The 25,871-nt window shown below is 47.5% G+C and overlaps 1 protein-coding gene across 1 annotated transcript in view; it reads right to left on the bottom strand.

Moving 5' to 3' along the window:
- Window positions 1-25,871, bottom strand: part of LOC131478732 (uncharacterized) — a 138,564-nt gene that overhangs the window by 1,545 nt on the left and 111,148 nt on the right. The window contains exon 3 of the mRNA XM_058659305.1: window positions 412-605. Coding sequence (XP_058515288.1) covers window positions 412-605 — 194 coding nt within the window. The remainder of the gene's footprint in view (window positions 1-411; window positions 606-25,871) is intronic.

Genomic DNA, 25,871 nt, shown 5'->3' with positions numbered 1-25,871 from the left:
TACATGGTGATAAGCCTGGCTGTGCTAGGCTGGACTCGTGGCAGGGCACCCGAGCACCCCAGACAGCATGGCTGCCTGAGGTTTGAGACCTTCAGGCCTCCGCCCGGATCCTCCCTGCTCCTCCCTCACTCCAACCACATGGCGCGCTGAGGAGGCCCACATCCTCTCATCAGAGTCCCAGGACAACCCTCCCATCCCTAAAAGTGGGCCATCAAACCAGGATTCCTGTAATCTGGAGACGGCACAGGAGCTCCTCCCATATTCCAGCCGCAAGGCGCGCTGAGGATTTCCAGATCCGCTTCTCAGAGCACTGGGACAAGCCCCCACCAAACCCAAAAGAGTGCCATCAAACCAGGATTCCGGCAGATCAGGAAGCCGCCTGCAAGCGGCTCACCCCATGTACTTACGTACCTGTTGGTAAGCCTGGCTGTGCTTAGCTGGACTTATGGCATTGCACCCGAGCACCCTAGGAAGAATGGCTGCCAGAGGTTTGCGACGCGCAGGCTTCCGCCCGGATCCTTCTAGCTCCTCCTCCACTCCAGCCGCATGGCGCACTGTGGAGAGAGATGTCCGCTTGTCAGAGTCCCAGTACAACCCTCCCACTCCTAAAATGCGGCGATCAAACAGGATTCCGGCAATCCTGAAACCGCAAGGGAGCTCCTCCCGCTGCCATGGAAACCAAGGGCACTGGCTGCATATATGTGGAACATTTCATATGATACAAGGGGATGGTTGTGTTGTGATGAATGGAAACTGCCTGAAACTGCAGCACAGCACTTCCAGTGCAAAAACAACTACACCGGGGTCATGACCTTCACATACCATCAGCTGTGCTAGCAGTTCTAGGAAACCCTGTGTCGCCAATTCGGGTCCAAAGCCCATTAAGCCTAGTGATGGAATCTAGCAGGTAGAGCACCCACACAAAACTAACACGTAGCTGCTCTTTCAATGCGCTGAAAACTCCACAACGAAAGACAAGTTCAGCGCCCAAGCCATTTCTCACTGCCATGGAAACCAAGTGCTCATGCAGCACATATATTCAACAGTGTAAGTGACACATGGGGATGGTTGTTAATGGTAAATGGCAACTGCCTGAAACAACAGCACAGCTCTTCCAGTGCAAAAACAACTCCACATGGCTCATGTACTTCATATCCCATCAGCTGTGCTAGTAGCAATTTAGGAAACCATGTGTGGTTACATCCACTCCAATGTCCATCAAGCCCAGTGTGCTGGAATCCAGCAGGTTGCACACCAACAAAAAACTAACATGTAGCTCCTCTCTAAATGCTCTCAAAACTCTACAACCAAAGAGAAGTTCAGCACCCAAACCATTTCCCACTGTGATGGAAACCAAGTGCTCTTGCGCATATGAAGATCAGTGGATGTGACACATAGGAATGGTTGTGTAGTGTTGATCGCAACTGCCCGAAGCAGCAGCACAGCTCTTCCAGTGCCAAAACAACTCCACCAGGCTCAGGAACTTCACATCCAATCAGCTGTGCTAACAGCTATCGAGAAAACCCTTTGTGGTCACTTCCGGTAAAATGCGTTTTGATCCAGGGTGATGGAATCAAGCATGTTGATCACCCACACAAAACTAACATGTAGCTTCTCTCTCAATGGGCTAAAAACTCCACAGCCAAGGACAAGCTCAGCAACCAGGCCATTTCCCACTGCCATGGAAGCCAAGTGCTCTGGCAGCACATATGTAGAACAGTGGATGTGACACTGGGAACTCAGTGTGGTGGTGAATGTCAACTGCCCGAAGCAGCAGTACAGCAATTTCAGTGCAAAAACAGCTACACCTGGTTCAGGGACTTCACATCCCATCAGTTGTGCTAGCAGTTATCTAGGAAATCCTGCTTGGTTACTTGCGGTACAATGTCCACTGAGCTCCGTGTGATGGATTCAAGCAGGTTGTGCACCCACACAAAACTATCATGCAGCTCCTCTCTAAACGTGCTCAAAACTACACAGCCAAAGAAAAGTTCAGCACCCAAGCCATTTGCCACTGCCATGGAAACCAGGTGCTCTGGCAGCACATATGTGGAACAGTGGATATGATACATTGGGATGGGTGTGTGGTGGTGAATGTCAACTGAACGAAGCAGCAGCACAACTCGTCCAGTGCCAAAGCATCTCCACCTGGCTCATGAACTTCACATACCATCAGCTGTGCTATCAACTATCTAGGAAACCATGCAAACTCCCTTTCTGGTCAGTGGCCATTGAGCTAGTTACAATTTAATTAAGCAGATTGATCACCCACTCTAAATTAACATGTAGCTTGTCTCTAAATGCACTGAAAACTCCACAGCCAAAGACAAATTCAGCACCCAAGCCATTTCCCACTGCCATGGAAAGCAAGGGCCCTGACAGCACATATGTAAATGAGTAGATGTTACAACTTGGAATGGTAGTGTTGTGAATGGCAACTGTCTGAAGCAGCCGCATTGCTCTTCCAGTGCCAAAACAACTCCACCTGGTTGATGAACTTCACATCCCATCAGCAAGCAGCTATCTAGGAAACCCTGTGTCGTCACTTCCGGTCCAATACCCTTTGAGCCCAGTGTGATGGAAATAAAGCAGGTTTAGCACCAACACAAAAATAACCTGCAGTTCCTCATCAAGGGGCTCAAAACTCCACAGCCAAAGACAAATTCACCAACCAAGCCATTTCCCGCTGCCATGGAAACCAAGTGCTCTGGCAGCACATAAGTGGAACATTGGAAGTGACACCTTGGGATGGAAGTATTGTGGTGAATGGCAACTGCCCGAAGCAGCAGCACAGCTCTTCGAGTGCCAAAACAACACCAGCTGGCTCATGAACTTCACATACCATCAGCTGTGCTAGCAGCTATGTAGGAAACAATGTTTGGTCATTTCCGGTCCAATGCCCTTTGATCCCATTGTGATGGAAACAAGCAGGTTGAGCACCAACACAAAACTAACAGGTAGCTCCTCTCTAAACGCGTTCAAAACTCTACAGCCAAAGAGTATTTCAGTGCCCAAGCCATTTCCCACTGCCATGGAAGCCAACTGCTCTTCCAGCACATAAGAGCATCAGTGGATGTGACAACTTGGAATGGTATAATGGTGGTGAATGGCAACTGCCTGAAGCATCACCACAGCTGTTCCAGTGACAAAACAACTCCACCTCGCTCATGAATTTCACATCCCATCATCTCAGCTAGCAGCATTCTAGGAAAACCTGTTTGGTCACTTGGTGTCCAATGCCCATTTAGCTCAGTGTGGTGCAATTAAGCAGGTTGTCCGCCCACACTAAACTAACATTTAGCTCCTCTCTAAATGCACTGAAAACTCCACAGCCAAAGACAAATTCAGCACCCAAGCCATTTCCCACTACCATGGAAAGCAAGTGCCCTGGCAGCACATATGTGGATCTCTAGATGTGACAACTTGGAATGGTAGTGTGGTGGCGAATGGCAACTGCCCAAACCAACAGCACAGCTCTTCCAGTGGCAAAAAAACTCCAGCTGGCTCATGAACTTCACATCCCATCAGCTAGCAGCTATCTAGCAAACCCTGTGTTGTCACTTCCGATCCAATACCCTTTGAGCCCAGTGTGATGGAATCAAGCAGGTTTAGCACCAACACAAAAATAACCTGCACTTCCTCATCAAGGGGCTCAAAACTCCACAGCCAAAGACAAGTTCATTGCCCAAGCCATTTCCCTCTGCCATGGAAACCAAGTGCTCTGGCAGCACATAAGTGGAACATTGGATGTGATACCTTAGATGGAAGTGTTGTGGTAAATGGAACTGCCTGAATCAGCAGCACAGCTCTGCGAGATCCAAAACAACTCCACCTGGCTCATGAACTTCACATCCCATCAGCAGTGCTAGCAGCTATCTAGGTAAACCTGTTTGGTCAATTCTGGTCTAATGCGCTTTGCTACCAGTGTGATGAAAAGAAGCTGGTTGATCACCCACATAAAAGCAACATGCAGCTTCTCATCAATGCACTCAATACTCCACAGCCAAAGACAAGTTTAAAAACCAAGCCATTTCCCCCTGCCATGGAAACCAATTACTCTGGCAGCACATATGTGGAAGAGAGGATGTGACACCTAGGGAACTCAGTGTGGTGGTGAATGGCAACTGTCCGAAGCAGCAGCACAGCTCTTCCAGTGCCAAAACAACTCCACCTGACTCACAAACTTCACATCCCATCAGCTGTGCTAGCAGCTATCTAGAAAACCCTGTGTTGTCACTTCGAGTCCATTGCACATTGAGCACGGTGTGATGGAATCAAGCCGGTTGATCACACACACAAAACTAACATGTAGCTCCTCTCTAAATGCGCTGAAAACTACACAGCCAAAGACAAGTTCAGCACCCATACCAATACCAACTACCATGGAAACCAAGTGTTCTGGCATCACATATGTGCAACAGAGGAAGTAACATAGGAAAGGTAGTGTTGTGGTGAATGTCAACTGCCCGAAGCAGCAGCACAGCTCTTCCAGTGCCAAACAACTCCCCCTGTCTCATGAACTTCACATCCCATCAGCTGTGCTAGCAGCTATCTAGGAAACCCTGTGTCGTCACTTCAGGTCCAATGCACATTGAGAACGGTGTGATGGAATCAAGCAGGTTGATTACCCACAAAAACTAACATGCAGCTTCTCTCTCAATGCCATGAAAACTACCCAGCCTAAGACAAGTTCAGTGCCCAAGCCATTTCCCACTGCCATGGAAACCAAGTAATAACAGCACATATGTAGAACAGTGGATGTGACACACTGGGAACTCAGTGTGGTGGTGAATGTCAACTGCCCAAAGCAGCAGCACAGCTCTTCCAGTGCCAAAAGGACTCCACCTGGCTCATGAACTTCACATCCCATCAGCTGTGCTAGCAACTATCTGGGAAACCCTGTTTGGTCCCTTCTGGTCCAATTTCCATGAAGCTCATTGCGATAGAATCAAGCAGGTTGAGCACGCACACAAAACTAACATGTAGCTCCTCTATAAATGCTCTCAAAACTCCACAGCCAGAGACAAGTTCAGCACCCAAGCCATTTCCCACTGCCATGGAAACCAAGTGCTCTGGCAGCACATATGTGGAACAGTGGAGGTGACAGCTAGGGAACTCAGTATGGTGGTGAATGGCAAGGGCCCGAAGCAGCATCTTTTCCAGTGACAAAAAAACTCCACTTGGCTCATGAACTTCACATGCCATTAGCTGTTCTAGCAGCTATCTAGGAAACCCTATTTGGTCAGTTCCGGTACAATGTGCATTGAGCCCAGTGCGAAAGAAGTAAGCAGATTGAGCACCAACATAAACCTAACATGTAGCTCCTCTCTAAGTGCGATCAAAACTCCACAACCAAGAAGGACAAGTTCAGTGCCATAGCCATTTCCCGTTTCCATGGAAACCTAGTGCTTTGGCAGCACATACGTGAAAGGTGGATGTGACACCTAAAGAACTCAGTGGGTTGGTAAATGGCAACAACCCGAAGCAGCAGCATAGCCCTTCCAGTGCCAAAACAACTGCACCTGGCTCATGAACTTCACATCCCATCAGCTGTGCTAGCAGCTATCTGGGAAACCCTGTTTGTTCACTTACAGTCCAATGCCCATGAAGTTCAGTGCGATAGAATCAGACAGGTTGAGCACCCATACAAAACTAACATGTAGCTCCTCTATAAATGCACTGAAAACTCCACAGCCAAAACCAAATTCAGCGCCCACACCTTTTCCCGCTGCCATGGAAACGCAGAGCTCTGACAGCACATATGTGGAGCAGTGGATGTGAAACCTAGGAAACTCAGTGAGGTGGTGAATAGCAACTGCCCAAAGCAGCAGCACAGCTCTTCCAGTGCCAAAACAACTCCACCTGGCTCATGAACTTCACATCACATCAGCTGTGCTAGCAGCAATTTAGAAAACTTGTTTGGTCCCTTCCGGTCCAATGCCCATTGTGCCCAGTGTGATGGAACCAGGCAGCATGAGCACCCACAAAAGATAACGTGTAGTTTCTCACTCTAATTGCTCAAAACTCCGCAATGAGACAAGCTCAGTACACAAGCCATTTCCACTGCCAAGGAAACTAAGTGCTCTGGCAGCACATATGTGGATCAGTGGATGTGACACCTAGGGAAGGTAGTGTGGTGTTCAATGCCAACTGTCCGAAACAGCAGCACAGCTCTGCGAGATCCAAAACAACTCCACCTGGCTCATGAACTTCACATCCCATCAGCTGTGCTAGCAGCTATCTAGGAAATCCTATTTTACCCTTCCGGTGCAATGCCCATGAAGCTCAGTGTGATAGAATCTGTAGGTTGATAGCCACACAAAACTAACATGTAACTCCACTCTAAATGCGCTGAAAACTACACAGCCAAAGACAAGTTCAGCACCCATGCCAATACCAACTACCGTGGAAACCAAGTACTCTGGCAGCACATATGTGCAACATAGGAAGTGACACATAGGAAAGGTAGTGTTGTGGTGAATAGCAACTGCCAAAACCAGCAGCACAGCTCTTCCAGTGCCAGAACAACTCCCCCTGTCTCACAAACTTCACATCCCATCAGCTGTGCTAGCAAGCTATCTGGGAAACCCTGTGTCGTCACTTCAGGCCCAAAGCACAATGAGCACGGTGTGATGGAATCAAGCAGGTTGATGACCAACACAAAACTAACATGCAGCTTCTCTCTCAATGCCATGAAAACTACCCAGCCGAAGACAAGTTCAGTGCCCAAGCCATTTCCCGCTGCCATGGAAACCAAGTACTCTGGCATCACATATGTGGAACAGTGGATGTGACACACTGGGAACTCAGTGTGGTGGTGAATGTCAACTGCCCAAAGCAGCAGCACAGCTCTTCCAGTGCCAAAACAACTCCACCTGGCTCATGAACTTCACATCACATCAGCTGTGCTAGCACCTATCTAGGAAACCCTGTTTGGTCCCTTCCGGTCCAATTTCCATGAAGCGCATTGCGATAGAATCAAGAAGGTTGATCACCCACACAAAACTAACATGTAGCTCCTCTAGAAATGCTCTCAAAACTCCACAGCCACGGACAAGTTCAGCACCCAAGCCATTTCCCGGTGCCGTGGAAACCAAGTGCTCTGGCATCACATATGTGGAACAGTAGAGGTGACAGCTAGGGAACTCAGTGTGGTGGTGAATGGCAAGGGCCCGAAGCATCAGCACATCTCTTCCAGTGACAAAAAAATCCAGTTGGCTAATGAACTTCACATCCCATCAGCTGTGGTAGCAGCTATCTAGGAAACCCTATTTGGTCACTTCTTGTACAATGTCCGTTGATCCCAGTGCGACATAAGCAAGCAGGTTGATCACCCACACAAAACAAACATGTAGCTCCTCTCTAAGTGCGCTCAAAACTCCACAACCAAGAAGGAGTTCACCAACCATGCCATTTCTCACTGCCATGGAGACCAAGTGATCTGGCAGTACATACGTGAAAGAGTGGATGTGACATTTAGGGAACTCAGTGGGGTGGTAAATGGCAACTGACCGAAGCAGCAGCATAGCCGTTCCTGTGCCAAAACAACTGCACCTTGCTCATGAACTTCACATCCCATCAGCTGTGCTAGCAGCTATCTTGGAAAAGCTGTGTCGTCCCTTCTCGCCCAATGCCCATTAAGCTCAGTGCGATGAGATCAATCAGGTTGAGCACACACAAAAAACTAATATATAGCTCCTATCTAAGGGCGCTCAAAACTCCACAACCAAGAAGGAGTTCAGCGCCCAAGCCATTTCCCACTGACATGGAATTCAATTGCTCTGGCAGCACATATGTGGAACAGTGGATGTGACACCTAGAGAACTCAAAGTGGTGGTGAATAACAACTGCCCGAAGCAGCAGCACAGCCCTTTCAGTGACAAATCAACTCCACCTGGCTAATGAGCTTCACATTCCATCAGCTGTGCTAGCAGCTATCTGGGAAAAGCTGTTTGATCACTTGCGGTCAAATCCCCTGAAGCTCAGCGCCACAGAATCAGGCAGGTTGATCACCCAGACAAAACTAACATGTAGCTCCTCTGTAAATGCGCTGAAAACTCCAGAGCCAAAACCAAGTTCAGCACACAAGCCATTTCCCACTGACATGGAAACCAAGTGCTCTGGCAGCACATATGTCGAACAGTGGATGTGACAATTAAGGAACTCAGTGGGGTGGTGAATAGCAACTGCCCGAAGTAGCAGCACAGCTCTTCCAGTGCCAAAACAACTCCACCTGGCTCATGAACTTCACATCCCATCAGCTATACTAGCAGCAATTTAGAAACCCTGTTTGGTCACTTGCATTCCAATGCCCATTGTGCGCAGTGTGATGCAATCAAGCAGTATGAGCACCGACAAAAATAACGTATAGTTTCTCACTCTAATTGCTGAAAACTCCACAAGCAGTCAAGTTCAGCACGCAAGCCATTTCCACTGCCATGGAAACCAAGTGCTCTGGCAGCACATATGTGGATCAGTGGATGTGACACCTAAGGAAGGTAGTGTGGTGTTGAATGTCAACTGCCCGAAACAGCAGCACAGTTCTGCCAGATCCAAAACAACTCCACCTGGCTCATGAACTTCACATCACATCAGCTGTGCTAGCAGCTATCTAGGAAACCCTGTGTCGTCACTTCCGGTAAAATGGCCATGAAGCAAGTGTGATGGAATCAAACAGGTTGAGCACCCACACAAAATTAACATTTAGCTCCTCATCAATGCGCTCAAACCTCAACAGACAAAGAAAAGTTCAGCAACCAGGTCATTTCCCGCAGCCATGGAAACCAAGTGCTGTGACAGCACATATGTGGAACAGAGGAAGTAACACATAGGAACTCAGTGGGTGGTGAATGACAACTACCCGAAGCAGCAGCACAGCTCTTCCAGTGCCAAAACAACGCCACCTGGCTCATGAACTACACATTCCATCAGCTGTGCTAGCAGCTATCTAGGTACCCTTGTTTGGTCATTTCCGGTCTAATGCCCTTTACTACCAGTGTGATGAAATGAAGCTGGTTGATCACCCACATAAAAGTAACATGTAGCTCCTCATCAATGCGCTCAATACTCTACAGCCAAAGACAAGTTTAGAACCCAAGCCATTTCCCCCTGCCATGAAAACCAAGTGCTCTGGCAGCACATATGTTGAACAGAGGATGTGACACCTAGGGAACTCAGTGTGGTGGTGAGTGACAACTGCCCGAAGCAGCAGCACAGCTCTTCCAGTGCCAAAAAAACTCCCCTTGGCTCATGAACTTCACATCCCATCAGCTGTGGTAGCAGCTATCTAGGAAATCCTATTTTTTCCCTTCTGGTGCAATGACCATGAGCTCAGTGCGATAGAATCAAGCAGGTTGATCACCCAGACAAAACTAACATGTAGCTTCTCTCTAAATGCGCTGAAAACTCCACGGACAAAGACAAGTTCAGCACCCATGCCAATACCAATTAGCATGGAAACCAAGTGTTCTGGCAGCACATATGTGCAAAAAGGAAGTGACACTTAGGAAAGGTAGTGTGAGGATAATGGCAATGGCCCGGAGCAGCAGCACAGCTCCTCCAGTTCCAAACTACTCCCACTGTCTCATGAACTAAACATCTCATCAGCTGTGTTAGCAGCTATCTAGGAAACCCTGTGTCATCACTTTGGGTCCAATGCACATTGAGCATGGTGTGATGAAAGCAAGCAGGTTGAGCACCCGCACAAAACTAACATGTAGCTCCTCTCTAAATGCGCTGAAAACTGCACAGCCAACGACAAGTTCAGCACCCATGCCATTACCAACTACCATGGAAACGAAGTGTTCTGGCAGAACATATGTGCTACAGAGATAGTAACACATAGGAAAGGTAGTGTTGTGGTGAATGGCAACTGCCCGTAGCAACAGCATAGCTCTTCTAGTGCCAAAACAACTCCACCTGTCTCATGAACTTCACATCACATCAGCTGTGCTAGCAGCTATCTAGGAAACCCTACTTGGTCACTTCTGGTACAATGTCATTTGAGCCCAGTGCGATAGAATCAAGAAGGTTGATCACCCACACAAAACTAACATGTAGCTCCTCTAGAAATGCGCTGAAAACTGCACAGCCAATGACAAGTTCAGCACCCAAGCCATTTCCCGCTGCCATGGAAACCAAGTGCTCTGGCAGTACATACGAGAAAGAGTGGATGTGACACCTAGGGAACTCAGTGGGGTGATGAATGGCAACTGACCCAAGCAGCAGCATAGTCCTTCCTGTGCCAAAACAACTTCACCTTGCTCATGAACTTCACATCCCATCAGCTGTGCTAGCAGCTATCTTGGAAAGCTGTGTTGTCCCTTCTGGTCCAATGCCCATTTAAGCTCAGTACGATGGGATCAAGCAGGTTGAGCTCCCACACAAACCTAACATGCAGGTCCTCTAAATACGGTCAAAACTCCACAACCAAACACAAGTTCAGCACCCAAGCCATTTCCCACTGACATGGAATTCAATTGCTCTGGCAGTACATATGTGGAACAGTGGATGTGACACCTAGAGAACTCAAAGTGGTGGTGAATACCAACTGCCCGAAGTAGCAGCAGCACAGCCCTTTCAGTGACAAATCAACTCCACCTGGCTAATGAGCTTCACATTCCATCAGCTGTGCTAGCAGCTATCTGGGAAAAACTGTTTGATCACTTGCGGTCAAATCCCCTGAAGCTCAGTGCGAAAGAATGAAGCAGGTTGATCACCCAGACAAAACTAACATGTAGCTCCTCTGTAAATGCGCTGAAAACTCCACAGCCAAAAACCAAGTTCAGCACACAAGCCATTTCCCACAAACATGGAAACCAAGTGCTCTGGCAGCACATATGTCGAACAGTGGATGTGAAACTTAAGGAACTCAAAGTGGTGGTGAATAGCAACTGCCCGAAGTAGCAGAACAGGTCTTCCTGTGCCAAAACAACTCCACCTGGCTCAAGAACTTCACATCCCATCAGCTATACTAGCAGCAATTTAGAAACCCTGTTTGGTCACTTGCATTCCAATGCCCATTGTGCGCAGTGTGATGCAATCAGGCAGTATGAGCACCCACAAAAAAATAACGTATAGTTTCTCACTCTAATTTTTGACAACTCCACAAGCAGTCAAGTTCAGCACGCAAGCCATTTCCACTGCCATGGAAACCAAGTGCTCTGGCAGCACATATGTGGATCAGTGGATGTGACACCTAAGGAAGGTAGTGTGGTGTTGAATGTCAACTGCCCGAAACAGCAGCACAGCTCTGCCAGATCCAAAACATCTCCACCTGGCTCATGAACTTCACATCCCATCAGCTGTGCTAGCAGCTATCTAGGAAACCCTGTGTCGTCACTTCCGGTAAAATGGCCATGGAAGCAAGTGTGATGGAATCAAACAGGTTGAGCACCCACACAAAATTAACATTTAGCTCCTCATCAATGCGCTCAAACCTCAACAGACAAAGAAATGTTTAGCAACCAGGCCATTTCCCGCAGCCATGGAAACCAAGTGCTGTGACAGCACATATGTGGAACAGAGGAAGTAACACATAGGAACTCAGTGGGTGGTGAATGACAACTACCCGAAGCAGCAGCACAGCTCTTCCAGTGCCAAAACAACGCCACCTGGCTCATGAACTACACATTCCATCAGCTGTGCTAGCAGCTATCTAGGTACCCTTGTTTGGTCATATCTGGTCTAATGCCCTTTACTACCAGTGTGATGAAATGAAGCTGGTTGATCACCCACATAAAAGTAAAATGCAGCTCCTCATCAATGCGCTCAATACTCTACAGCCAAAGACAAGTTTAGAACCCAAGCCATTTCCCCCTGCCATGGAAACCAAATGCTCAGGCAGCACATATGTTAAACAGAGCATGTGACACCTAGGGAACTCAGTGTGGTGGTGAGTGGCAACTGCCCGAAGCAGCAGCACAGCTCTTCCAGTGCCAAAAAAACTCCCCTTGGCTCATGAACTTCACATCCCATCAGCTGTGGTAGCAGCTATCTAGGAAATCCTATTTTTTCCCTTCTGGTGCAATGCCCATGAACTGACTCATGAACTTCACATGCCATCAGCTGTGCTAGCAGCTATCTAGGAATCCCTGTGTGTCCCTTCCAGACCAATTTCCATTTAACTCACTGCGATAGATTCATGCAGGTTGATCACCCACACGAAACTAACATGTAGCTCCTCACTCAAGGTGCACCGAACTTCACAGCCACAGAATAGTTCAGCGCCCAAGGCATTTCCCCCTGCCATGGAAACCAAATGATTTGGCAACACATATTTGGAACACTTAATGTGACACCTAGGGAACTCAGTGTGGTGTTGAATGGCAATGACCCGAAGCAGCAGCACAGCTCTTCCAGATCCAAAATAACTCCACCTGGCTAATGAGCCTCACATCCCATTAGCTGTGCTAGCAGCAATCTAGGAAATCCTGTTTGGTGAATTCCGGTACAATGCCCAATGGGCCCATGCAAAAGAATCAAGCAGGTTGAGCACCACACAAAACTAACATGTAGCTCCTCTCTATTTCGCTCAAAACTCCAGAGCGAAAGACAAGTTCAGCGTCCAAGCCATTTCTCACTGCCATGGAAATCACGTGTTCTGTCAAAACATATGTGGATCAGTGGATGTGAAACTAGGGATCTCAATGTGGTGGTGAATGGCAACTGCCCAATGCAGCAACACCACAGCTGTTCCAGTGCCAAAACAATTCCCTTTGGCTCATGAACTTCACCTAGCATCAGCTGTGCTAGCAGCTGTCTAGGAAACCGTGTTTGCTCACTTCCGGTCCAGTGCCCATGTAGATCAGTGTGTTAAGGAATCAAGCAGGTTGAGTATCCACACTAAACTAACATGTAGCTCTTCGATCAAGAGGCTCAAAACTCCACTTCCAAAGACAAGTTTAGCGCCCAAGCGATTTCCCACTGGAATGGAAACCAAGTGCTCTGGCAGCACATATGCGGAACAGGGGATGTGACACCTAGGGGTCACAGTGCGATTTTGAATGGCAACTGCCCGAAGCAGCTTAGTATTTCCAGGGCGAAAAACACTCCACCTGGCTCATGAATTACAGATAGCATCAGCTGTGCTAGCAGCTATATGGGAAACCCTGTGTCCTCACTTCCGATCCAATGCCCATTAAGATCACTAGGATCGAATCAAGAAGGATGCTCACCCACGCAAAACTAACATATATCTCCTCATCTATGCACTCAAAACTCACCAGCAAAAGACAACTTCAGCGCCCAAGGCATTTCCCACTGCCATGGAATTCAAGTTTTCTGGCAGCACATATGTGGAACAGAAGAAGTAAAACCTTGCGAACTCAGTCTGGTGGTGAATGGCATCTGCCCGAAGCAGCAGCACAGCTCTTCCAGTGCCAAAACAACTCCACCTGGTTCAGGAACTTCACATACCATCAGCTGCGCTATCAGCTATCTAGGAAACCCTGTTTTTTCTCTTTTGGTCTAATGCGTATTAAGCTGAGTGCAATAGAATCAAGCAGGTTAATCACCCACACAACTTGAAACCATTATTCTAAAGGAAATGAGCCAATCCCAAAAGGTTAAATACCACATGTTTGCCTTAATTTAAGATGATATGATGTTATGTACAACATGTTATGTTAGGTTTGTTATATGTTGTGTATAAACTAAAATTGAAATGTCAATGAGATGGTCACATAAGGTGGTTAAGATCTCGCATTTACTTTTACCATATTGGTTAATCATTACTCTGTCAATTAATTCCATAATGATGTAAATTTATGCTCATGCTATGTTGGAGCTTTTAATTGATTGGGATGATATTCTGCTGGCTCTGTCATCAGACCAGAGACGGTATACCAAAGAAGCCGTTGAACTTGACTGGACAACAAGATGATGGACTCTCTGTTTCAAACATGCTTGCCTGGGGGGATTTAAATTGAACTTGAACTGTGGTAATGCAACAAGGTGGAGGAATCCACCATGGTGGGAGAGATTAGGGACGGGTGGGAAGAATCCAAGTACCTACGAATCGGTGTTACATAATGCAATGTACTTAATGAATTATAATAATAAATAAATTTTAAAAAAACTGGTATGCAGCTCCTTTCTAAATGCACTCAAAACTCCACAGATAAACACAAGTTCAGGGCCCAAGCCATTTCCCAATGCCATGGAACCAAATGCTTTAGCATCACATGTGCAACAGTGGATGTGACACCTGGGAACTCAGTGTGGTGGTGAATGGCAACTGCCCGAAGCAACAGCATAGCTCTTCCAGTGCAAAAACAACTCCACCTGGCTCATGAATTTCACATCCCACAAGCTGTGCTAGCAGCTATCTGGGAAACCCTATTTGGTCCCTTCTGGTCCAATTTCCATGAAGCGCATTGCGATAGAATCAAGAAGGTTGAGCACCCACACAAAACTAACATATAGCTACTCATCAAGGCGCTCAAAACTGCATAGCCAAAGACAAGTTCAGCACCTAAGCCATTTCGCTACCATGGAAAGCAAGTGCTCTCGCAGCACATAGGTGGAACAGTGAATGTGACACACTGGGAACTCAGTGTGGTGAATGCCAACTGCCCGAAGCAGCAGCACAGGTCTTCCAGTGACAAAGCAACTCCAGCTGACTCATGAACTTCACATCCTACCAGCTGTTCTAGTAGCTATCTAGGAAACCCTGTTTTGTCACTTCTGGACATATGAACATTAAAACCACTGTGATAGAATCAAGCAGCTTGATCACCCACACTAAACTAACATGTAGCTCATCCCTAAATATGCACAAAACTCCAAAGTAAAGGACAAGTTTAGCGTCCAAACCATTTCCCGCTGCCATGGAAACCAAGTGCTCTGGCAGCACATATGTGGAACAGGGGATGTGACACCGAGAGAAGGTACTCTGGTGTTGAATGGCAACTGCCTGGAGCAGCAGCACAGCTCTTCCAGTGACAAAACAACTCCACTTGGCTCATGAACTTCACATACCATCAGCTGTGCTAGCAGCTATCTAGGAAACCATGTATCGTCACTTCTGCTTCATTGCCAATTAAGATCACTGTGATAAAATCAAGCAGGTTGATCAAATACACTAAACTAAAATGTAGCTCCTCTCTCAAGGCGTTCAAAGCTCCACATCCAAAGACAAGTTCAGCACCAAAGCCATTTCCCACTGCCATGGAAACCAAGTCCTCTGGCAGCAGATATGTTGAGCAGTGGATGTGACACCTAGGGAACTCAGTGTGGTGGTGAATGGCAACTGCACGAAGCAGCAGCACAGCTCTTCCAGTGCCAGAAAAACTCTACCTGGATCATGATCTTCACATAGCATCAGCTGTGTTAGCAGCTACTTAGGAAACTGTGCGTGGTACCTTCCAATTAAAAACCCATTGAGCCCTGTGTGACTGAATCTAGCAGGTTGATCACCCATACGAAACTAACATGTAGCTCCTCTCTCAAAGCGCTCAAAACTCCACAGCCAAAGAAAATTCAGCTCCAAATGCATTTCGCTGCCTGGGAAAGCAAGTGCTCTGGAAGTACATATGTGGAAAACAGGAAAAAACACCTAGGGATGTTGGTGTGGTGGTGAATGGCACCGGCCAGAAGCAGAAGCACAGCTCTTCCAGTGCCAAAAGAACTCCACCTGGCTCATGAATTTCGCATTACATCAGTTGTGCTAGCAGCTATCTAGGAAACCCTGTTTGGTTACTTGCGGTCCAATGCCAATTAAACCCAGTGTAATGGAATCAAGCAGGTTGAGCACCAACACTGAACTAACATGTAGTTCCACTCAATGTGCTGAAAATTCCCCAGCCAAAGACAAGTTCAGCGCCCAAGCGATTCCCTGCTACCATGGAAACCTAGTTCTCATGCAGCATATATGTGGAACAGTGGATGTGACACCGTAGGAACTCAGTGTGGTGGTGAATGGCAACTGCCTGAAGCAGCAGCACACCTCTTCATGCCAAAAAAACTCCACCTGGCTCATGAACATCACTTCCCATCAGCTGAGCTGGCAGCTATCAAGGAAACCCTGTTTAATCACTTCCTGTCCAATGCCCATGGAGCCCACTGTGATGGAATCAAGCAGGTTGCGCATGCACAGAAAACTAACATGTAGCTCCTCTCTAATTACGCTGAAAACTCCACAGCCAAGGAAATGTTCAGCACCAAAGCTATTTCCCACCGCCATAGAAACCAAGTGCTCTGGCAGCACATTTGTGGAACAGTGGATATGACACCGTGGGATGGGTTTTTGGTGCCGAATGGCAACTGCCCGAAGCAGCACCACAGATTTCCAGGGCAAAAACAACTCCACCTGGCTTATGAACGTCACATACCATTATCTCTGCTAGCAGCTATCTAGGAAACCCTGTTTAGTCACTTCCAGTCCAATGCCAATTAAGCTCAATGTGATGGAATCAAGCAGGTTGCGCATGCACACAAAACTAACCTGTACCTCCTATCTAAATTCGCTGAAACTCCACAGCCAAGGCCAAGTGCAGCGTCCAAGCAATTTTCCACTGCCATGGAAACAAATTGCTCTGGCAACACATCTGTGGAACAGTGGATGTGACACCTAGGGAAGCTAGTCTGGTACTGAATGGCAACTGCCCTTAGCAGTAGCACAGCTCTTCCAGTGCCAAAACAACTCCACCTGGCTCATCAACTTCACATACCATCAGCTGTGCTATCAACTCTCTAGGAAACCCTGTGTGGTCACTTCCATGGCAAAGCCCATTGAGCCCACTGTGATGGAATCAATAGGTTGAACACGCACACAAAACTAACATGTAGCATTTCTATCAAGGTGCGCTGAATACTCCACAACCAAAGACAATTTCAGCTACCAAGCATTTTCCACTGCCATGGAAACCACGGTAAATAGCAGTACATATGTGGAACCTTGGATATGACTCCTAGGGAACTCTGTGTGGTGGTGAATAGCAACTGCCCGAAGCAGCAGCAGAGCGATTTCAGTGCCAAAACAACTCCACCTTGCTCATGAACTTCACATACCATTAGCTGTGCTAGAAGCTATGTAGCAAATCTTGTTTGGTCATTTCTTGTCCAATACCCATTGAGCCCACAGTGATGGAATCAAGCAGGTTGAGCACATAAACAAAACTAACATGTAGCTCTTCTCTAAATATGCAGAAAATTTCACAGCCTAAGACTAGTTCAGCACCCAAGCCATTTCCCACTGCCATGGAAACCAAGTGCTCTGGAAGCACATTTGTGGAACAGTGGATGTGACACCTACGGACCTCAGTGTGGTGGTGAAAGGCAAGGGTCCGAAGCAGCAGCACAGCTCTTCCAGTGCCAAAACAACTCCCCCGAACTCATCATCTTCACATACCATCAGCTGTGCTAGCAGCTATCTAGGAAACCCTATTGGGTCAAATCCGGTGCAATGTCCTTTGAGTCCAGTGTTATGGAAAGAAGCAGCTTGAACACCCACACTAAACTAATATGTAGCTACTCTCTTAATTGCTGAAAACTCCACAGCCAAATTAATTTCAGCACCCAAGCCATTTCCACTGCCATCTAAACCAAGTGCTCTGGCAGCACATATGTGGAACATTGGATGTGACAACATGGAAAGGTGGTGTGGTGGTGAATGCTAACTGCCCGAAGCACCAGGACAGCACGTCCATGGCCAAAAAACTCCACATGGCTCATGAACTTCACATACCATCTGCTATTCTAACAATTATGGAGGAAACCCTGTTTGGTCACTTCCGGTCCGATGTCTTTTGAGCCCACTCTGATAAAAAGAGCAGTTTGAGCACCCACACAAGACTAATATGTAGCTCCTCTGTCAATGTGCTAAAAACTCCACAGCCAAAGGTAAGTTTAGCGCCCAAGGCATTTCCCACTGCCAAGGAAACAAGGGCTTTGGCAGCACATATGTGGAACAGTGGATGTGACAGCAAAGCAAACTCAGTGTGGTGGTGAATGGCACTGGCCCGAAGCAGTAGCACAGCTCTTCCAGTGCCAAAACAACTGCAACTGGCTCATGAACTTCACATCCCATCAGCTGTGCTAGCAGCAATTAAGGATAAACTGTTTGGACACGTCCGTTGCAATGTCCTTTGAGCCCACTGTGATGGAATCAAGCCGGTTGACCACCCACACAAAACTAACATGTAGCTCCCCATCAGTGCGCTCAAAACTCCACAGCCAAAGACAAGTTAAGCACCCATGGCATTCCCCAATGCATGGAAACCAAGTGATCTGGCAGCACCTATGTGAGATAGTGGATGTGCTACCTACGGAACTCATGTGGTGGTGAATGGCAACTTTCAAAATGAGCAGCACAGCCCTTCCGGGGCGAAAACAACTCCACCTGGCTCATGAACTTCACATCCCATTAGCTCTGTTAACAGCTATCTAGGAAACCCTGTTTGGTCACTTCCGGTGCAATTCCCATGGAACCATGTCTGACAGAAACAGCAAGCTGATCTCATTGTACACTAACATGTAGCTCTATATCATGGCGCTCACAACTCAACAGCCAAAGAAAAGTTCAGCGCCCAAGCCATGTCACAATGCCATGGAAACCAAGTGCTCTGGCAGCACATATGTTGAACAGTGGAAGTGACAATTTGTGATGGGAGGGGGGTGGTGAATGGCAACGGCCCGAAGCAGTAGCACAGCTCTGCCAGTGCCAAAACAACTCCACCTGGCTGATAAACTTCACTTTCATTAGCTTTGCTAGCAGTTATCTAGAAAACCCTATTGGGTCGGTTAAGATCCCTTGCCCATTAAGCTCACTGCAACAGAATCAAGCAGATTGATCACTCACACAAAACTAACATGTAGCTCCTCTCTAAAGGTGCTCAAAACTCCACAGCCAAAGATAAGTTTAGAGCTCAAGCCATTTCCCTCTGCCATGGAAACAAGGGATTTGGTAGCACATATGTGGAACAGTGGATGTGACAGCAAATGAAACTCAGTGTGGTGGTCAATGGCACCGACCAGAAGCAGAAGCACAGCTCTTCCAGTGCCAAAAACAACTCCACCTGGCTCATGAACTTCACATGCCATCAGCTGTGCTAGCAGCTATTTAGGAAACCCTGTTTGGTCACTTCCAGTCCAATATTCATTAAGTTCAGTGTGACAGAATCAAGCAGGTTGAGCACCCACACAAAACTAACATTTAGTTCCTCTCAATGTGCTGAAAATTCCCCAGCCAAAGACAAGTTCAGCGCCCAGGCCATTCTCTGCTACCATGGAAACCAAGTGCTCTGGCAGCACATATGTGGAACAGTGGATGTGAACCTAGGAAACTCAGTGTGGTGGTGAATGGCAACTGCCCGAAGCAGCAGCACAGCTCTTCGTGCCGAAAAAACTCCATCTGGCTCATGAACTTCACATCCCATCAGCTGAGCTAGCAGCTATCTAGGAAACCCTGTGCAGTCACTTCCTGTCTAATGCCCATGGAGCCCAGTGTGATGGAATCAAGCAGGTTGAGCACGCACACAAAACTAACATGTAGCTCCTCTCTAATTATCCTGAAAGCTCCACAGCCAATGACAAGTTCAGCACTGAAGGTATTTCCCACTGCCATGGAAACCAAGTGCTCTGTAAGCACATATGTGGAACAGTGGATGTGACACCGTGGGATGGGTGTTTAGTGGTGAATGGTAACTGACCGAAGCAGCAGCACAGTGCTTCCAGTGCCAAAATAATTCCACCTGAATTATGAACATCACATACCATTAGCTGTGCTAGCAGCTATGTGGGAAACCCTCTGTGGTCACTTGCGTTCCAATGCCCATTGAGCTCAATGTGATGCAATCAAGCAGGTTGCGCATGCACACAAACCTAACCTTTAGCACCTCTCTAAATGCGCTGAAAACTCCACAGCCATGGCCAAGTGCAGCACCCAAGCCATTTCGCACTGAAATGGAAACAAATTACTTTGGCAACACATATGTGGAACAGTGGATGTGACACCTAGGGAAGGTGGTGTGGTGGTGAATGGCACTGGCCCGAAGCAGTAGCACAGCTCTTCCAGTGCCAAAACAACTCCATCTGATTCATAAACTTCACTTCCTATCAGCTTTGCTAGCAGTTATCTAGGAAACCCTACTGGGTCAGTTATGATCCAATGCCCATTAAGCTCACTGCAACAGAATCAAGCAGATTGATCACTCACACAAAACTAACATGTAGCTCCTCTCTAATGGTGCTCAAAACTCCCTAGCCAAAGATAAGTTTAGAGCTCCTGCCATTTCCCTCTGCCATGGAAACAAGGGATTTGGAAGCACATATGTGGAACAGTGGATGTGACAGCAAATGAAACTCAGTGTGGTGGTCAATGGCACCGACCAGAAGCAGAAGCACAGCTCTTCCAGTGCCAAAAACAACTCCACCTGGCTCATGAACTTCACATGCCATCAGCTGTGCTAGCAGCTATTTAGGAAACCCTGTTTGGTCACTTCCAGTCCAATGTTCATTAAATTCAGTGTGACAGAATCAAACAGATTGAGCACTCACACAAAACTAACATTTAGTTCCTCTCAATGTGCTGAAAATTCCCAGCCAAAGACAAGTTCAGCGCTCAAGCCATTCTCTGCTACCATGGAAACGAAGTGCTCTGGCAGCACATATGTGGAACAGTGGATGTGATAGCTTGGGAACTCAGTGTGGTGGTGAATGGCAACTGCCCGAAGCAGCACAGCTCTTCCAGGGCCAAAACAACTCCACCTGGCTCATGAACTTCACATACCATCAGTTGTGCTAGCAGCTATCTAGGAAACCCTGTGTGGTCACTTCTGGTCAAGGCCCATTGAGCCATGTGTGACAGAAACAACAAGTTGATCTCATACTAAACTAACATGTAGCTGCTATCAAGGCGCTCATAACTCAACAGCCAAAGGCAAGTTTATCACGTAAGACATTTCCCACTGCCATGGAAACCAAGTGCTCTGGCAGCACTTATGTGGAACAGTGGAACTGGCATATTGTGTTGGTAGTGTGGTGTTGAATGGCAACGGCCCGAAGAGCAGTACAGCTCTTTCAGTGCCAAAACAACTCCTCTAGGCTCATGAACTTAACATCGCATCAACTGTGCTGGCAGCTATCTAGGAAACCCTATGTGGTCACTTGCGGTCCAATGCCCTTTGGGTCCAGTGTGATGGAATCAAGCAGGTTGAGCACGCACACAAAACTAACATGTAGCTCCTCTCTTAATTATCCTGAACACTCCACAGCCAATGACAAGTTCAACACTGAAGCTATTTCCCACTGCCATGGAAACCAAGCGCTCTGGCAATACATATGTGAAATAGTGGATGTGACACCTAGGGAACTCAGTGTGGCAGTGAATGGCAACGGTCCGAAGAGCAGCACAGCTCTTTCAGTGCCAAAATAACTCCACTAGCCTGAGGAACTTCACATATCATCAGCTGTGCTAAAGCTATCTAGGAAACCCTGTTGGGTCACTTCTGGTCCAAAGCCCTTTGAGTCCAGTGTGATGAAATCAAGTAGCTTGAGCACCAGCGCTAAACTAATATGTAGCTCCTCTCTTAAATTGCTGAAAACCCCACAGCCAAATAATTACAGCACCCAAACCATTTCCCACTGCCATGGAAACCAAGTGCTCTGGCAGCACATATGTGGAACAGTGGATGTGACACCTAGGGAAGGTGGTGTGGTGGTGAATGGCAACTGCCCGAAGCAACACAGCTCTTTCAGTGCCAAAACAAATCCACCTGGCTGACATACTTCACTTCCAATCAGCTTTGCTAGCAGTTATCTAGGAAACCCTGTTGGGTCAGTTATGATCCAATGCCCATTAAGCTCACTGCGACAGAATCAAGCAGGCTGTGCACCCACACAAAACTAACATGTAGCTCCTCGCTCAAGGCCCTCAATACTCCACAGCCAAGGACTTATTCAACACGCAAGCCATTCCCCATAGTCATGGAAACCAAGTGCTCTTGCAGCACATATGTGGAACAGTGGATGTGACAACTAGGGAATGTAGTGTGGTGGTGAATGGCAACTGCCCGAAGCAGAAGCACAGCTCTTCCAGTGCCAAAAACAACTCCACCTGACTCATGAACTGCACATACCATCCGCTATTGTAGCAGCTATGTAGGAAACCCTGTTTGGTCACTTCCAGTCCAATGTCCTTTGAGCCCAGTGTGATAGAAACAGCAGGTTGAGCACCCACACAAAACTAACATTTAGTTCCTCTCAATGTGCTGAAAATTCCCCAGCCAAAGACAAGTTCAGTGCCCAAGCCATTCTCTGCTACCATGGAAACCAAGTGCTCTGGCAGCACATATGTGGAACAGTGGATGTGAACCTAGGGAACTCAGTGTGGTGGTGAATGGCAACTGCCCGAAGCAGCAGCACAGCTCTTCGTTCCGAAAAAACTCCATCTGGCTCATGAACTTCACATCCCATCAGCTGAGCTAGCAGCTTTCAGGAAACCCTGTGCAGTCACTTCCTGTCCAATGCCCTTGGAGCCCAGTGTGATGGAATCAAGCAGGTTGAGCACGCACACAAAACTAACATGTAGCTCCTCTCTAATTATCCTGAAAGCTCCACAGCCAATGACAAGTTCAGCACCGAAGGTATATGCCACTGCCATGGAAACCAAGTGCTCTGTCAGCACATATGTGGAACAGTGGATGTGACACCGTGGGATGGGTGTTTATTGGTGAATGGTAACTGCTCGAAGCAGCAGCACAGTGCTTCCAGTGCCAAAACAATTCCACCTTGCTTATGAACATCACATACCATTATCTGTGCTAGCAGCTATGTAGGAAACCCTGTGTGGTCACTTGCGTTCCAATGCCCATTGAGCCCAATGTGATGCAATCAAGCAGGTTGCGCATGCACACAAACCTAACCTTTAGCACCTCTCTAAATGCGCTGAAAACTCCACAGCCATGGCCAAGTGCAGCACCCAAGCCATTTCGCACTGCCATGGAAACAAATTATTTGGCAACACATATGTGGAACAGTGGATGTGACACCTAGGGAAGGTGGTGTGGTGGTGAATGGCACTGGCCCGAAGCAGTAGCACAGCTCTTCCAGTGCCAAAATAACTCCATCTGGCTCATAAACTTCACTTCCTATCAGCTTTGCTAGCAGTTATCTAGGAAACCCTACTGGGTCAGTTATGATCCAATGCCCATTAAGCTCACTGCGACAGAATCAAGCAGGTTAATCACCCACACAAAACTAACATGTAGCTCCACTCTAAAGGTGCTCAAAACTCCACAGCAACAGAAGAGTTCAGCACCCACGCCATTTCCCTCTGCCATGGAAACAAGGGATTTGACAGCACATATGTGAAACAGTGGATGTGACACCTAGGGAACTCAGTGTGGTGGTGAATGGCAACTGCTCGAAGCAGCAGCACAACTATTGCAGTGCCAAAAAAACTCACCCTGGCTCATGAACTTCACATCCCATCAGCTGAGCCAGCAGGTATCCATGAAACCCTATGCAATCACTTCCTGTCCAATGCCCATGGAGCCCACTGTGATGGAATCAAGCAAGGTTGAGCACTCACACAAGACAAACATGTAGCTCCTCTCTAATTGCGCTGAAATTCCAGAGCAAAGGAAAAGATCAGCACTGAAGCTATTTCCCACAGCCATGGAAATGAGGAGCTCTGGCAGCATATTTGTGGAACAGTGGATGTGACACATTGGGATGGTTGTGTGTGGTGGTGAATGGTAAATGCCTGAAGCAGCACAGCTCTTTCAGTGCCAAAACAACTCCACCTGGCTCATGAAATCACATACCATCAGCTGTGCTAGCAGCTATGTAGGAAGCCCTGTGTGGTCACATGCGGTCCCTTGCACATTGAACCCAGTGTGATGGAATCAAGCAGGTTGAGCACGCACACAAAACTAACCTGTATCTCTTCTCTAAATGCGTTGAAAACTCCACAGCCAAGGCCAAGTGCAGCACCCAAGCCATTTCCCACTGCCGTGGAAACAAATTGCTCTGGCAACACATATGTGGAACACTGGATGTGACACCAAGGGACATTAGTGTGGTGGTGAATGGAATCTGCCCAAAGCAGTAGCACAGCTCTTCTAGTGCCAAAACAACTCCACCTGTCTCATGAACTTCACATCCCATCTGCTGTGCTTGCAGATATCTAGGAAACCCTGTATGGTCACTTGCGGTCCAATGCCCTTTGAGCCCAGTCTGATGTAATCTAGCAGGTTGAGCACCCACACTAAATTAACATGTCGCTCTCCTCTAAATTCGCTGAAAATTCCATAGCAAAAGACAAGTTCAACTCCCAAGCCATTTCCCAATGCCATGGAAACCAAGTGCTATGGCAGCAGATATGTGGAACAGTGATGTGACACATAGGGAAGGTGGTGTGCGGAATGGCAACTGTCCGAAGCAGCAGCACAGATTTTCCAGTGCCAAAACAACTCTACCTAGCTCATGATCTTAACATCCAATCAGCTGTGGTAGCAGCTATCCAAGAAACCCTGTGTGGTCCCTTTTGGTCCAATGCCTTTGAGTCCACTGTGATGGAATCAAGCAGGTTGAGCACCCACATAATACTAACATGTAGCTCCTCTCTTAATTTGCTGAAAACTGCACAGCCAAAGTAATTTCAGCACCCAAGCCATTTTCCACTGCCATGGAAACCAAGTGCTCTGGCAGCACATATGTGGGACAGTGGATTTGACACCATGGAAAGGTGGTGTGGTGGTGAATGGCAATTTCCTGAAACGACAGTACAGCTGTTCCAGTGCCAAAAAAACAACTCCACCTGGCTGATAAACTTCACTTTCTATCAACTTTGCTAGCAGTTATCTAGGAAACCCTGTTGGGTCAGCTAAGATCTAATGCCTATAAGCTCACTGAGACAGAAACAAGCAGGTTGATCACCCACACAAAACTAACATGTAGCTCCTCTCTCAAATCGCAATATACTCCTCAGCCAAAGACAAGTTCTGCACCCAAGCCATTCACTGCTACCATGGAAACCAAGTGCTCTGGCAGCACATATGTGAAACAGCGGATGTGACAACTAGGGAATGTTGTGTGGTGGTGAATGGCAACTGCCCGAAGCAGCAGCACAACTATTCCATCGCCAAAACAACTCCACCTGGCTCATGAACTTCACATACCATCCGCTATTCTAGCAGCTATGTAAGAAACCCTGTTTGGTCACTTCCGGTCCAATGTCCTTTGAGCCCAGTGTGATAGAAACAGCAGGTTGAGCACCCACACAAGACTAACATGTAGCTCCGCTCTAAAGGTGCTCAAAACTCCACATCCAAAGATAAGTTCAGTGCCCAAGGCATTTCCCACTGCCAAGGAAACAAGGGCTTTGGCAGCACATATGTCCAACAGTGGCTGTGACAGCAGAGAAAACTCAATGTGGTAGTGAATGGCACTGGCCCGAAGCAGAAGCACAGCTCTTCAAGTCACAAAACAACTCCACCAGGCTCATTAACTTCACATACCATCAGCTGTGCTAGCAGCTATCTAGGAATCCCTGTGTGGTCACTTCCGGTCCAATGCTCATTAAGATCAGTATGACAGAATCAAGCAGGTTGAGCACCCCCAGAAAACTAACACGTAGCACCACTTATTATGAGGCTGCAAAGTCAACAACCGAGTAAAGTTCAGCGCCCAAGGCATTTCCCACTGCCATGGAAACCAAGTGCTCTGTCAGCACGTATGTGGAACAGTGAATGTGACACCTAGAGAAGGTCGGGTGGTGGTGAATGGCAACAGGCTGCAGCAGCACAGTTTTCCTGTGCCAAAACAACTCCCCCTGGCTCATGAACTTCACATCCCATCAGCTGTGCTGTCAGCTATTTAAGATAAACTGTTTGGTCCCGTCCGTTGCAATGTCCATTGATCCCACTGTG

This window comes from Ochotona princeps, chromosome Y (genome assembly GCF_030435755.1).
Source record: "Ochotona princeps isolate mOchPri1 chromosome Y, mOchPri1.hap1, whole genome shotgun sequence".
NCBI lineage: Eukaryota > Metazoa > Chordata > Mammalia > Lagomorpha > Ochotonidae > Ochotona > Ochotona princeps.
This window is presented reverse-complemented; position numbering and strand designations above follow the sequence as displayed.